Source organism: Haliaeetus leucocephalus, unplaced genomic scaffold (genome assembly GCF_000737465.1).
Source record: "Haliaeetus leucocephalus isolate CR32 unplaced genomic scaffold, Haliaeetus_leucocephalus-4.0 Scaffold240, whole genome shotgun sequence".
NCBI lineage: Eukaryota > Metazoa > Chordata > Aves > Accipitriformes > Accipitridae > Haliaeetus > Haliaeetus leucocephalus.
Window position 1 is genome coordinate 12,835,002 of NW_010972676.1, and position 12,561 is coordinate 12,847,562.

General features: G+C 44.0%; 1 protein-coding gene across 1 annotated transcript in view; it reads right to left on the reverse strand.

The window, feature by feature from the left end:
• Nucleotides 1-92: 92 nt before the first annotated feature.
• The window catches only part of LOC104832318 (IgGFc-binding protein-like), a 32,500-nt gene continuing 20,031 nt past the window's right edge, over nucleotides 93-12,561 (reverse strand). The window contains exons 23-32 of the mRNA XM_010568446.1: nucleotides 11,626-11,876; nucleotides 10,878-11,007; nucleotides 9,652-9,820; nucleotides 8,203-8,379; nucleotides 6,666-6,796; nucleotides 5,555-5,754; nucleotides 4,432-4,570; nucleotides 3,995-4,123; nucleotides 3,520-3,634; nucleotides 93-450 (exon numbers count right to left, since the gene is read on the reverse strand). Coding sequence (XP_010566748.1) covers nucleotides 93-450; nucleotides 3,520-3,634; nucleotides 3,995-4,123; nucleotides 4,432-4,570; nucleotides 5,555-5,754; nucleotides 6,666-6,796; nucleotides 8,203-8,379; nucleotides 9,652-9,820; nucleotides 10,878-11,007; nucleotides 11,626-11,876 — 1,799 coding nt within the window. The remainder of the gene's footprint in view (nucleotides 451-3,519; nucleotides 3,635-3,994; nucleotides 4,124-4,431; nucleotides 4,571-5,554; nucleotides 5,755-6,665; nucleotides 6,797-8,202; nucleotides 8,380-9,651; nucleotides 9,821-10,877; nucleotides 11,008-11,625; nucleotides 11,877-12,561) is intronic.

Genomic DNA, 12,561 nt, shown 5'->3' on the forward strand with positions numbered 1-12,561 from the left:
GCAAGGCTCCCCCTGGTCCCCTCCTCTCGGGGCTCTCCTTCTGCCGGTAGCGGGCCAGCTCCGGTGGAGGGTCGCAGCTCCCCGGATGAGGGCTAGGGGGGCACCCGGGGTGCCGAGCCCATCCCCAGGCTCTGAGGCGCCCGGAGCCGGGGGCGGACACATCCTGCTGGCAGACGCCTGCTCGCTCCCCCGCATCCCCCCTCCAAGGCCCCGCTCACCCCCGGCGCCCGTCCCGCTGCTGCCGTGGTCGGGCTGACTGCCCGGGGAGGGAGGGAGGGAGGGGGCGGCGGCGGAAGCCGGGCCGGGTGGCGGCTCCTCCCGGCCGCTGTGAATGGCGAGGAGCCGGGCGGGTTCCGGGCAGGCGGTGCTCGCCCCGTCCCCGGGGAACGGGGCTCCGGGGTAGCGGTCCTGCCGAGCCGAGGGGTAGGTGAGCATCCCTCGGCAGGAAACCTTTCGAGAGGGAAAGGGGATGCTGCCGCTTCATTTCCTTGCTGGTGAAGAGAAGCAAGGGAGGTGGAGCTCGGGGTAAATCCCAACGGCCCGTTAAGGGCAAACAGATTTCTGGGATGGCTTTTCGTGTCGCGGCGCCGGAATTTCCCTCAGGGACTTCAGGGGAGTCTCGTGATTGTGCCCAGCAAGAGTCCTCTGAGCGGAGAGCTCAGCACAGCTGAGCAGGTACGGCCGTCTCCTTGGCTTTGCCGGCACAGTATGCTAAAAGGGAGCGTTCGCTAACAGCAAAACTGGCCTCTGGGTGAGTTGAACTAAGCGGTGTATTTAAAGCCCAGCCTTGTAAAAGTCAGTGACCAAGCCAGTTGATTTAAAAGATCAGAGCAGCGGAAGACTTGTCTTTCTGGCTTCCATTGACATGAAATAGCTAGTTTGGTGGAGCACTGCATTGCAATTCGGCTTTCTGTATCGCTCCCTGTTTCAAGTCTGAAGTATTTGCAAAGCTTTGCAGTGGAAAGCCAAGGCAATTCTTGTGGTATGGAAAAAAAAGTGTATCTGTGGAAACCCAGAAATCTGCTTTACCTGAGCACCGCTGGGCCCTGTTGCCTGGGAGAGCCCAGGCTGGGATCCCACAGGGTCGGGACTGGCCTGTGCTCCCACCGACTGCAAGGGGAGGCGAGCGTGGTCAGCACTGCTCGACATTCACAGAATCGCACTGTTAGCAAGCACGAGAGCGCAATAGGAAGCTGCCGCTGAACAGGCAGGAAAGATGCTTTTATAATTGCGGTGAAATTCCAGCATAAGGCTGACAGTTCGTTTGCACACGAGTAGGTCTCTCGCGCTGATTCATTTTCATTATGTAATGAGGCTGAAAGCCCCTTTCCATTCACATCCTCTCCAAAATAGCTGTGCTGTGCATGTATGGACAGCTGGCATGTTCTTAAATGGACCAGAATAAAATGCCTTTTATCTACCTAAGTGTTCATGGAGGTTACAAATACTTTTCTGGCTGACAGCATGTATGAGTTTATGGATACAAGGGAAAGGAGAAAGGGTAAGTAAATAATAACCAGCATTATGGCAGAAACAATGGGAAGCCCACACTGTTCCTCACTGTAATCAGAAGTGAACCTGCAAAGAACTGGAAAAGCATCAGAGAAACCTTAATGGTGTGTTCCTTATGTCTCAGAGCTTCACTCATGGCACTGGAAATTTGTTCAGGGCTTGTACAAGGCCCACGCAGTGCCTCGTCCCCTGAGCCTTTTGAGTGGTCTGTCATGGGGTGGATGCCAGGCACACTGCATGTCATTAGGCCTTGCCACAAACACCTTTGGTCTTCTGCTGGAGGGAGGTCCTTAGCATGGCCTGGGACTGAGCCGATGCGGATCTCTACCCACATTCATCAGTGTGGCAGCTTCAGAGTTTGCAAAGACCCTGAGGAGAGTTTATACCAGGTGTCCTGGGTTCAGCTGGGATAGAGTTAATTTTTACAGGAACCTGGGAGGTGGGGGGCATAGCCGGGGCAGCTGACCTGAACTGGCCAAGGAGCTATTCCATACCATGTGACATCATGCTCAGTATATAAAGGGGGAGCGGGCCGGGGGGTGGGCTCTTCTTTTCGGTGGGGGAAGTGGCAGAGTGTCGGGTCCCGGGGGGTGAGCAGTTGCACTGTGCATCACTCTTTTTGTATACTTTTTCATTAGTACCGTTGTTGTTGTTGCAATTTCTTTGTGTTGTTCCAGTAAACTGCCTTTATCTCAACCCTCGAGGTTCCAGGTTTGGTTTTTTTTGTTTTTTTTTTTCTCTCCTCCGTCTTCCCCCCATCCCACCGGAGGGGGGCGGGAGGAGTGAGCGAGCGGCCGCGTGGTCCTTTGTTACCGGCTGGGCTGAAACCACGACACCAGGATATCATTCTTCAGAAAGTTTTTGTTGAGTTATGCTCCCGCTTAGCTCCCACAGGCAGGGGAGTGATGACATCCCTACTTCTTGTCCACTCTACCCTGACTGCAATGAGGCAGCTCTCCTTCAAACAATCACTTCTTTCAGTCCAGCACTCCCAAGGGGGACAATAGGGGCCATCCTTTCTACTACCCCTGTCACCAGATGAGCTCAGTGTCTTCCTATATATTTCTCTCCCCAGTTGAGCATGCCTTGCCAGAAGAGGAGTTAGAATTGTGTCCTGCTCAGTCGGCTAATCCCCTGCCCATGGAAGGATTTGGGTAAAATGATCTCATGAAGACCTGCCTGGGATGCTATAATTAATTCTGACTGCATCAGTCTACAGTTTGTACATCTATCAGAGGTGTGTGTGTGATGGTGTGCAGCACACTTGTGCTGGCAAATTCTGTCTGGATTTTTTGTTTTTCAAAGAGCCTCTGAAGACAGCACAGTCTCTTTTGTGAGTTAGGACGTATTTCAGTTTGGGTCTACAACATGAGATCTGAGAGATATTTTAGATGAACAAGTTCAAAGTTTTCAGCAAATGCAATGTTTTATTTATTATTATTTCTTCTCAAAGTATTAGAAATACTATTAAAATACAAAGGCAGAAAGTAATACAAATCAATAGGAAAAATATTGCTAACTATAGGTATGTATTTTGGGATTGATTTTGATCAAATGCAGCGTTCACGATGCAGCCATAATCTTGCTCAGGTATTCTGTCATCCAATACAACCCTGGACTGTCTCAAAAAAGAATCCCTTGATTTTGCAGCTGTATCCATCTTTCTTTTTCTTCTGTACAATGGAAAAAGAAAAAAAACCAAACACCTTTAATTTCTGTTCTTAGCTGTAGTGAGAGGTCAAATAATGGTGTGAACAAGCATTACGTCAGATTTTGGAGAAGCCCAAGTTTTGTGATAGTGATGCATATGCCCTGTGTAAAGGAAATGGCATATGTTCATTTCTGTAGAAGCTAAGTTTTCCCTCACATTCTTCAAATGACATCCTGAATGCTGTGGTTTCTTTCTGGTCCTGCAGGTATGTGATTAGTGGGAGTTTTGAGGTTTACAAGTGCTAAAAGTATGTGTCTTGACTCTGCTGAATGTAGCAAAGCTGGGAAAAGCCTTACCTGTACAGGTACACTGCAGAGGAGATGATAATGACGATAACAGCTACACCTGCCACAACTCCAACGACGATGGCAACTGTATGGTCCTCAGGGCCTCCTACAGGAGGCTCTTCAGCTGAAGAAGAAATAAGAGCCCTGTCAGTGAAAGCTAACCATACTGGGAACAGAGTTTTTTTCTCAACCCTTGCCTGTCCGCTTGGTTTACACCATATTCTCTGATGAATGTGGCTTTCTGGACTGGTGTCAGGCCCAGGTCCTGTATGCTCTACAGAGCCCTGCTGTCATGCCTTCTAGCACTGCTCCACTGGGGGATCTGACCCCTCCTTTCTGCTTGGATGACCACAGGCTCTCACCCCCTGGGTTACTAATTTACAGCATGGAAATGAAGAGCAAGCTCAGTCTTCTCTGTAATGATACCCATTTTTGAAAGTGGTGTGTGTAATGCAGGCAGTGAAATCCAGAATAGTTTTATTACCTATCTTTTCAGCCTCGCAGCTTGGTCCTGTGTACAGTTCTGAACATTCACAGTAGAAGTGGAGAGAGGTGGTGGTAGTTTCAGAGCAAACTCCATCATTCTTACAAGGATTTGGCATACATGGTCCACCTAGCAAAAAGGAAGGAGAAACACTTCAGACTCTCAGATAATCCAACCCTGACAGAACTGTTCTTGCTTAGATTACACTGACTTGTAATGGTGGACATCCTTATATTTTAAAGCGCATTTCTTGCACTTGACAACAGGAATCAGGGAAAGAAACACTGTTTCTGCAATGAAACATCAGAGCAAGATCCCCGGTATGCTCTTTTCTTCTGTACACTCTCTGTTGCAACTACCCCCAACCCAGTGATGTCCTATAAGCAGTAAGTCAAGACTTCTTAGCATCAAAGACAATGTGATAGTAGTTGACTCACTCCTGTAGCATCCACGACTGTAGTTTGAAATGCCACAGATTTCATCATATCCACACACTATGTTAGAACAGGAGACAGTGGAGCTTTCTGTGCATTGGCATCTCTGAGAGCAGTCATCAGTGGTGAATATTTCTCCAATCTGGAAGACAGCAGTTAAATATTAAAAATTATCAAATAAAGTCAGCCAGAAAAACCATGAATGGCACACTGGGGCCCCATGCTGCTCTCTCTGATGCCTTCCTGATGAATGGCAACAGGGCAGTTTTTTTGTTTGGTTTTTTTTTAGTGGTTTGTACAAAAAAGAAAGCAAACAGTTTGCTAATCCAGCTCTTTGAAACTCAAGGACAGACCAAGAAAGAAGGCAAAAGACGAGTTTGGGGTATGATATCCTAGCCCCAGGTGGGGTACATGTGCAGCCAACAATGTCTAACTGTTGCTGGAGGTAAGAGAGTGGCAGATGCATCACATCATGCCTCCAAGGAAATGTGGAAATGCTATGTGCTGTTTTTCTGGCAACTGCCACCTGTTCGTAGTGTCTTCCTCCTCCCATAAAACAATCTTTACTGGCTTAGGCCTTTTCTGTACCAAATTTCTGGTGTTAAAACAGAAATCTATGAGATTATGAAGCTGTTTATCCTGTAGCGACAATGGAGGATTCTCCATATTCCTCAGAATGCAGTCTTGCTTGGGGCTCTCTTCATGTCACAGCCAGACAGCCAGGCACAGACTCTCAACCCTGCCTATACCACTCTCCACTGAGAGGAGAGGGACCACAGTGACTGAGAGAACTTCTCTGTAACTAACTGGTGTGTTGTAAACTTTGGAGTCTATAAGGCTATTATTTAGCATAATAAAGGTGAAGAATTGACAGTGGAGGTCAGAGTGTTATCATATACTTTCAAGTGCCTGCCTTGAGTATTCTGGCAGGCAGAGTTTCAGAGCCAGACCAAGTGATCTACTCTCTCTTCCCTTCCTCCAGAGACCAGAATTTTATTAAACAATTGCTCTTTGTTTCTAATGCAAAATTACATGCTGAGGAGAATGAGGAAATTGTCAAAATAATTGGCAGAAGAAAATATTGTTTGGTGCTGTGGGAGCTGTCTGACCCACAGAGAAACTGTACCTCATAATATTTGTTAAGGTATGTGCAGCCACATTGTTTGTAAGGCACACAGTCAAAACCACTAAGAACATAGCCAGGGAGACATTCACAGCCTTCAACACAAGGTGATTCGCACTCAGAGGGGCTGGTCAAGTCGTTGCAGGATGCTGGGCATGCAGACATGCATGAGCTGTAGTTGCTGTTGGCAGGACATGATATACCTGTAAAAATAAAGGAGAGTCCAGTTATAGCAGGCTGCTGTGCATTACTTACACAATGCCCTTTGAGGTCCTGAGGACGTTACCATTTTGTAGGAGGCAATATGATGAACACACATACACAGGATGTGCATACATATCTAATAGTACTGAAGTTGCAAGTAAAGCACTCCAAAGTCAGGAAATGCTTCGTCAAAGCTATTTGTATGCTGTGCTCTCATTCTTGGTGTTCACTGATCTCAAATAACTTCTCACACATTCAGGGTAGCCATCCCTGCAAGTACCAGAGCTGTTTCACAACTCTGGGAGGTGTATTTCACCAGGAATACAAAGTCATCTAACCATGGGTGATGCAGGGGATGTACGGTTTGACGAATCTCCCAACTTGAAAAAAAAAAATTTAGGGAGAAAAGGTTTATGATTATTAGAAGTTTTATTTCAGCATTTTTTAGTCTGAAAGATTTGGAGTTTTCAGCTGAATCTTTTTTATCTTGAAATTTCACAGGCAAAAAAAGAGAATGAGTATATTTTGTAGATTTAAAAAAAGTTTGAAATAAAATGTTTTTCCTTCAGATTTGTGGCTTGTGATGGTCTCCAAAATTTTAACTTCTTTGCCCAGTTGGGAATGAGGACATTTTTTTCTCTCACAAAACTTCTGATGAAAAGGGAGCCGACAGTTCTGCTTTCCTAAGTAGCTTTGTAAGTTGGGGTCTAAATGTCAGCATAGGACACAGAAGAGAGACCAGAAGAGTAAGTGTGCATGCTAAATTGTGAACAGTGATTGAAGTGTGAATCAACATGCTTTTACTCCCTGAGAAGCTTTGATATATGGTGCGTCTAGAAAAAGCCTCAAATCTCAGACTTTGAGAGTTCTTTAGGCAGAAACCATACTTTCTGGTTCTTCCTATGCTTACCACAAACTGTCTGTTGCCTCCAGCCTTCCATACTGACTCCTTGCTGTTGACAATCCAGCACATATTCCTCCAGACTGCGACATAAGGTAGCATCCTCATCTCCTCCCACACACATATCAAACAGGCAGCTCCTATGTGCAACACGAGAAAGTGTTCATTCCCAGTACCTTTGTTATTGTTTATTTTCAGCTGCTTTGCTGCCTGAGTCTGAGTTAATTCTATTTTCCTGTATCTGGCTGACAGGAAAACAGAGGAATAAAAAAACTCCAGCCGCATGACTGGGAAGATCAGGTCATTTGGTGCGCAACAGCTGCTAACGTGAGAGGTATTCATATACGAACAAGCAATAAACAGGTACCTGACTGCTTGTCACAGTAAGTTATGCTTTGCCATCTGCTTCTTTTTTGGGCTAGCATGGCTGCATCTTGCTTATAGAGCACTTTTTAGTGCTGCTAAGTCTTATAGCTGGACTACACACATCTTTCAATACATGGGTGCCCTCCCCACGTCCATATGCCTTGAATATTGACATAGAATTCTGTTTTACCCAGTGTTTGCCAGTGCTACCTTCTCAGCTTTGCTCATCATCTGAATATCCATGGCCTGATTTTCAGAGGCACTGCGATCTGAGATGAATGGGATCTGCAAGTATGTGGCACCTCAGAAAAATCAGGCAACCACTAAGAAGGTAGAACAGGCTGCCCAACCAAATTCTAAAGTGAGGAGAAAAGTAGGCTTATGTTAAGAATCAGGATTTATTTATACATTGAAGCCAGTAGCCCAGTTTCTTTGGCTTAAGATACCTTCACATTCTTCTTTGAGGTGGGCATTATCTATCTTTAAACATTAGGCACAACTATATGACTAAACAAAACCGGCAGCTACTTGGCAATTTTGTGACTGATGATGGATAAATGATGAATGTGGGGATGAATCAACAGGTTTCATACAGCTCAAAGTTAGGTATGTAGGAATTGTATATGTAGGAGGCCAGAGCAGCCTTGAAACACAGCAGAGGGAACTTTCTTGAAGATACCAGGTTACTCTTCACTAATCTGGTTTTTTTTTGCAATTCTCCATGAAAGATTCAAGAAGTGTCACTGACAGCTTCAGCCTTTGTGGCTATAGCATGAAGGCTAGATTTTATGAAGCTGGAATTGCTAAAAGGAAACTAACAGAGCCAGGAACTAAATTCTCACTGAATGTGGATGAGAACTGTAAGCACGCTGGAGGTCCCAGCCTACAGGTATAATGCTTAACACTGCTACTTTATCTGTGTAGGAAAAGAGGAAAGCTACTTTCTAGAGCTAACAGAAAAGTGAAACTCTAAATAGATGGAAAGACAGATCATCACAATTATTTAAAAATAAATAAGGGGATTTAAATATATCAATAATGGAATCACTGGGCCCAGTTGTCTTACTATTCTCAGTTGCTATTAATACCCTGGAGACTGAAGATGCAAAGTTCTTGTCAGAAACTAGCGCCAAAATGATTTTGCAAATGGGGAGAACAACTGTCTGCAGTAGACACTTACGTGAAATAGAAATTTGGTGAGACTGTAGAATGACACTTTGCAAAAGGACCATTTGAGTCAGTCAGGATTTGACATCTCGAAGTTCTGTTTTCTTGCCCCAGCTGATTTTCATTGCAGCCTTGGAAGAGTCCTGGATCTGGTTCCTCCTCAGACACTTCTTTTGAGTTGACGTCTCGTCTGTAAATTAAGTCATTACAAAACCATCAGTTCTCTGTACATCCAGCATTCATGGTACTACTCTCTAAGTAACACCATAAGAGTACTTCTGCCTTGTGGTGTAAGTGTAAGCTTATTTCTTTCTCATGATTTATCCTGAATGGGAAGGAGATAGATAAAGCAAATCAAAGATGTACTAAAACACTTCCTACCATCTCAGAGATTTATGGGCATTTAAATCAAAAGGGATATCTGTAACTGTCTCTTTGGAAATTCTGCATGACACAGGCTTCATCCAATGCCTCCTTCATCCAATCTATTCAATAAAGCTTGAACATTAGTCAGAATGATGCAGCTGGAATAGACCACTATTTCTTGGACATATGCTCACTTTCACTGAACAAGTGGCTACATGCCTGAAGTGCCAGAATTCTGTAGGCATAGCCTCCAGAGCCCCTTTATGCTCAACACCACCCTACATACTGCTTTCTACTATTCTGGCAGACTAGTTTTTGCAGCCAGATTATAACCTGACAGCTAATACAATTCCATTTACTTGTTGAAAAAGTTCTGTGTTAGTGGCTAAGCAACCTCCAAAGGTCTTTCAAAGCAAATTGAGAAAGACAGACAGAAAGACAGGAAGACAGGAAGGAAGGAAGAAAGGAGGAAGGGAAGGAGGGAGGAAGGGAGGAAACTTCTTTCCCTACCCATTTCAATATTCTGTATGGACTAATTAGCACAGAGTTTGCCTGACCACAAATATCCTCTTTTATATTCAGAAGAATGTCCTTACTTTTTGTGTATTGGCAGAAAACACTAGATAGCCATGAAAGTAAGGAAATCAGATTCTTTAAGAACCTCTTCTGGAAGGAATTGTGAATTCATCTTGATGGATTTCAAAGCTACCTTCATGTTCCAGAGTGAGGGATGACACTGAACCAGGATTTGCCTCAGGCCCATCCAGCACAGCATGATGTATTTATCTTTTCCAGGAACCATGAGCTTAGCAAAGATCTTATTCATCCCTGTGCCCTAGCCATTGTAATGGCTGTGGCTCCAAAGAGGGATACTGAACTGGAGTAATGAAGTGATAGTTCAGGCCTCTTTGGTGTGATAGAAGGGCACTGATAGTTCACCTTAGTGATGAGAAGGAGAAGTCCCTACACACAGTCCAAGGGAAGAAGAAAGACCAGAAATAAGATGGTGTAGTTATTCCTGGATATTAATTATGGCTTAATTCACTCACTACCAGTGGCTGTGCTTGCCATGGATATTAAGTAGAAAATTAAGTACCTGAGACGAGATGTTGTTCTTTTCAGAGGAACTTTCCAGCTCTCACCAAATACATTCACGTTCTTTACCCAAACACCATTTGGACTTGTGAAGTCATTTCTATGTCTCCCATCAAAGTCACCACACAAGCCTTCCACTCTGTTTCTGTAGGTATTGGCCAGCTTTATATCTAGGGAAGTTCAGAAGAAAAAAAAAAGCCATTACACAGAAATCCTTGCTTTTGAGTGTATGGAAGAGGTGGAAAGCAGTGCCAAGTACCACATTTCATGATTCAGACCAGAGTTGGTAATGTGACATGAGCCTCATATGTAGGATATGAACACAGCCCTGAACATACATGTTCATACATCTATTCACAGGACTGTTTCTGTGCTCTGCAACATGGATCATGAAAAAAGTAATTTCTTGAAGCCGATAAGGTATTATGTAACATCACATCACCACCTGAGTGCTCTTAGTGCATACTGCTTACTCTGCTTTGCAACAAACTGAATGCATCACCCACTTTTTGCCCTTCATGTACAATCCACTTGCTCGTTGAGAAACAGAATTCCTATAAACCAGACCTTTTCTTTCTGCAGTTGGAATTTTAGGGTTTGGAATGATGGTCATCTGTATTAATGGCCTGGCACTTTCACCATACACTCAGAAATAACGTGCCTATATTCTGTTGTAAATCAGGAGTAACTGTGCTTTGAACAGAGGAGATAATATGTGTTCAACTTACATGAGTTGTGTATATGTGATATGAGGCCTGCTGAGAAACACTAAAGAATGGGATTATCTGGAACAGACTTGAGAGGAAGCATGTAAAAGGATGCCTCACAGCTGTATAGCTTGAGGACCTCAGTCCTATGACTGGGTTAAGCTGGCAAAGGGGCAGATCCAGACTTCACCCCATCATCCTGATCAGCAATTTAAGTGATTTGCTTTTGTTTATATCACTCAGGCCTTAGTTAACATAGCAAAAGGTGGAACAGTCTGACTCTCCATCTCATTTCTCCTAAGTTCAGGTGGATCCAGATAAAGAAATGCCAGTTTTATGGTTTTTCTGGTTCCTGGGAAACACTTTTTGTTTTAATATTCTGGAAGTTCATACCACAAAGGGACATAGGCTCAAAGGGTGACGTTTCTAATTTTGCCTTGGGTTTAGACCTCCTTTGGAATGAGAACATTTTTTGAGACAGTGCATGAATATTCCTGCACATTGTCTTGGTATCACTTACCTGCATTTTGATTGCCATCAAAGCTCAGGTATAAGCCAAAATCTGTCTCCAGGTAAATTCTTGTTGTCCTCTGATATATATGAATACCTTCATGAGGACGAACAGGGGGTCTCACCCTCACACCATCCAACTGACAGGGAAAGAATAAGTTACTATTCATAATATATAGGCCAAATTCAAATCTGGCTTCAGTAGAGGTCAATGCTGCAAATCAACACTCCTCTAGTTTTATGGTAAATATATCAGATAATGTAACCAGGTAAAAAACCTCAGTATTCAGTTTTTTAAAGTTAACAAAATCATGTTTTGAGGAAAGTGATCTGGACACAGTATTTTCATATCACCCTAAGAGATTTCTACTATTGGGCTAAAAATGTATATATGAGCTATGTATACTCTTACGCACCAATAGGAAGGAAATGAAGATTTACTAGCATAATTCACAGTTTTCCCTACCACTGATAAAAATTTGTATGGCTTTATTGTAAGTCTCGGGATATTTGGTGTTTTATTGCTAAATCTCTACTTATTCATTTATTTGTTTGAAGTAGAATTATATCCTTCATAACTATAGAGAAAAAAGACTTGACGCAACTGCAAATCACCTTTGTGGTTGCCCCATTGCACTGCTGTAATAATACAGTTAGCTTTAATACTTCAATTCTTCAAAACAGACATTTTTAACTCAAAAGTGTTTTATTCCACGGGAGGGCCTTTCTCTGTGCTCTGCAGTCAGTGAGAGACTTACCACAAGCTGCTTGTTCTGCCTGAATTGCACTGTGTGATTGTAAACATTGACGAGAATCTCTTTCAGGTAAGTAATGCGTCGACTTCGATGGAAAGGATAGTTCATGCCTTCAATGCTGAACTGCGTCAGAGTATCAGGTAGGTCAGGGATGGTCTGAGCCAGAATATATGTGTATTTTCCTTGAAAGTGGTGCACTAGACCATCGAAGGTGACGTAGTGTGGGTCGCCCATGATCTGGCATTTCCCAAAACCTAGAGGGGGAGAGCTTCATTACTCTCCAGTCTGAATGTGCATGTGCCAGATCCCATGCATGGATCAGTTTAAAATAAGTTAGATAAAAATGATTGCTGCTGGCATGCAGGTCTCCAAGTAAAGATGGGTGCTCAGGCATCACCCTAGTGAATGGGCACTCAAATGGAGAGATGGCCAGAGAAACTCATTCCTATGCTGAGAACCAGGGCAAGCCAACTGAACTGAAGCAGAACATTAGGGTTTATAGGCTTTATAGAGACTGAGTTGTGCACATTGGTCCTCTGCAGAGGAATGACTCTGCCACACAGCATGGCTTGCATGGCTTTTAGAGATGTTGGTTTCATAATCCTCAGCAATGTGTTGCTATAAAATTACTGGAACTTGAAAAGCAATGTCTAATTTTGGCTGGCTTGCTGCTGTCACAGTGATTTCTTCTGAGGTTACTAAATTGATCATTGGGTTCACCAGCCCTAACAATCAGACGCAGCGACTGTCATCTAAGTATTCTCCTTGACCATTGAGCGCAGAGCAAACCATTATTCTAGGAGCAAGGCTGTCCTTAAGACTGCTGGGGTGCCTCTGCTGTGGTATTTTGCCAAAATGGAGCAGGGGGAAGCTGGATTTGCATTATGCCCTTGTACTGATCAATACAGTAGGACCGATGCCATACTATTCTTCAAAATT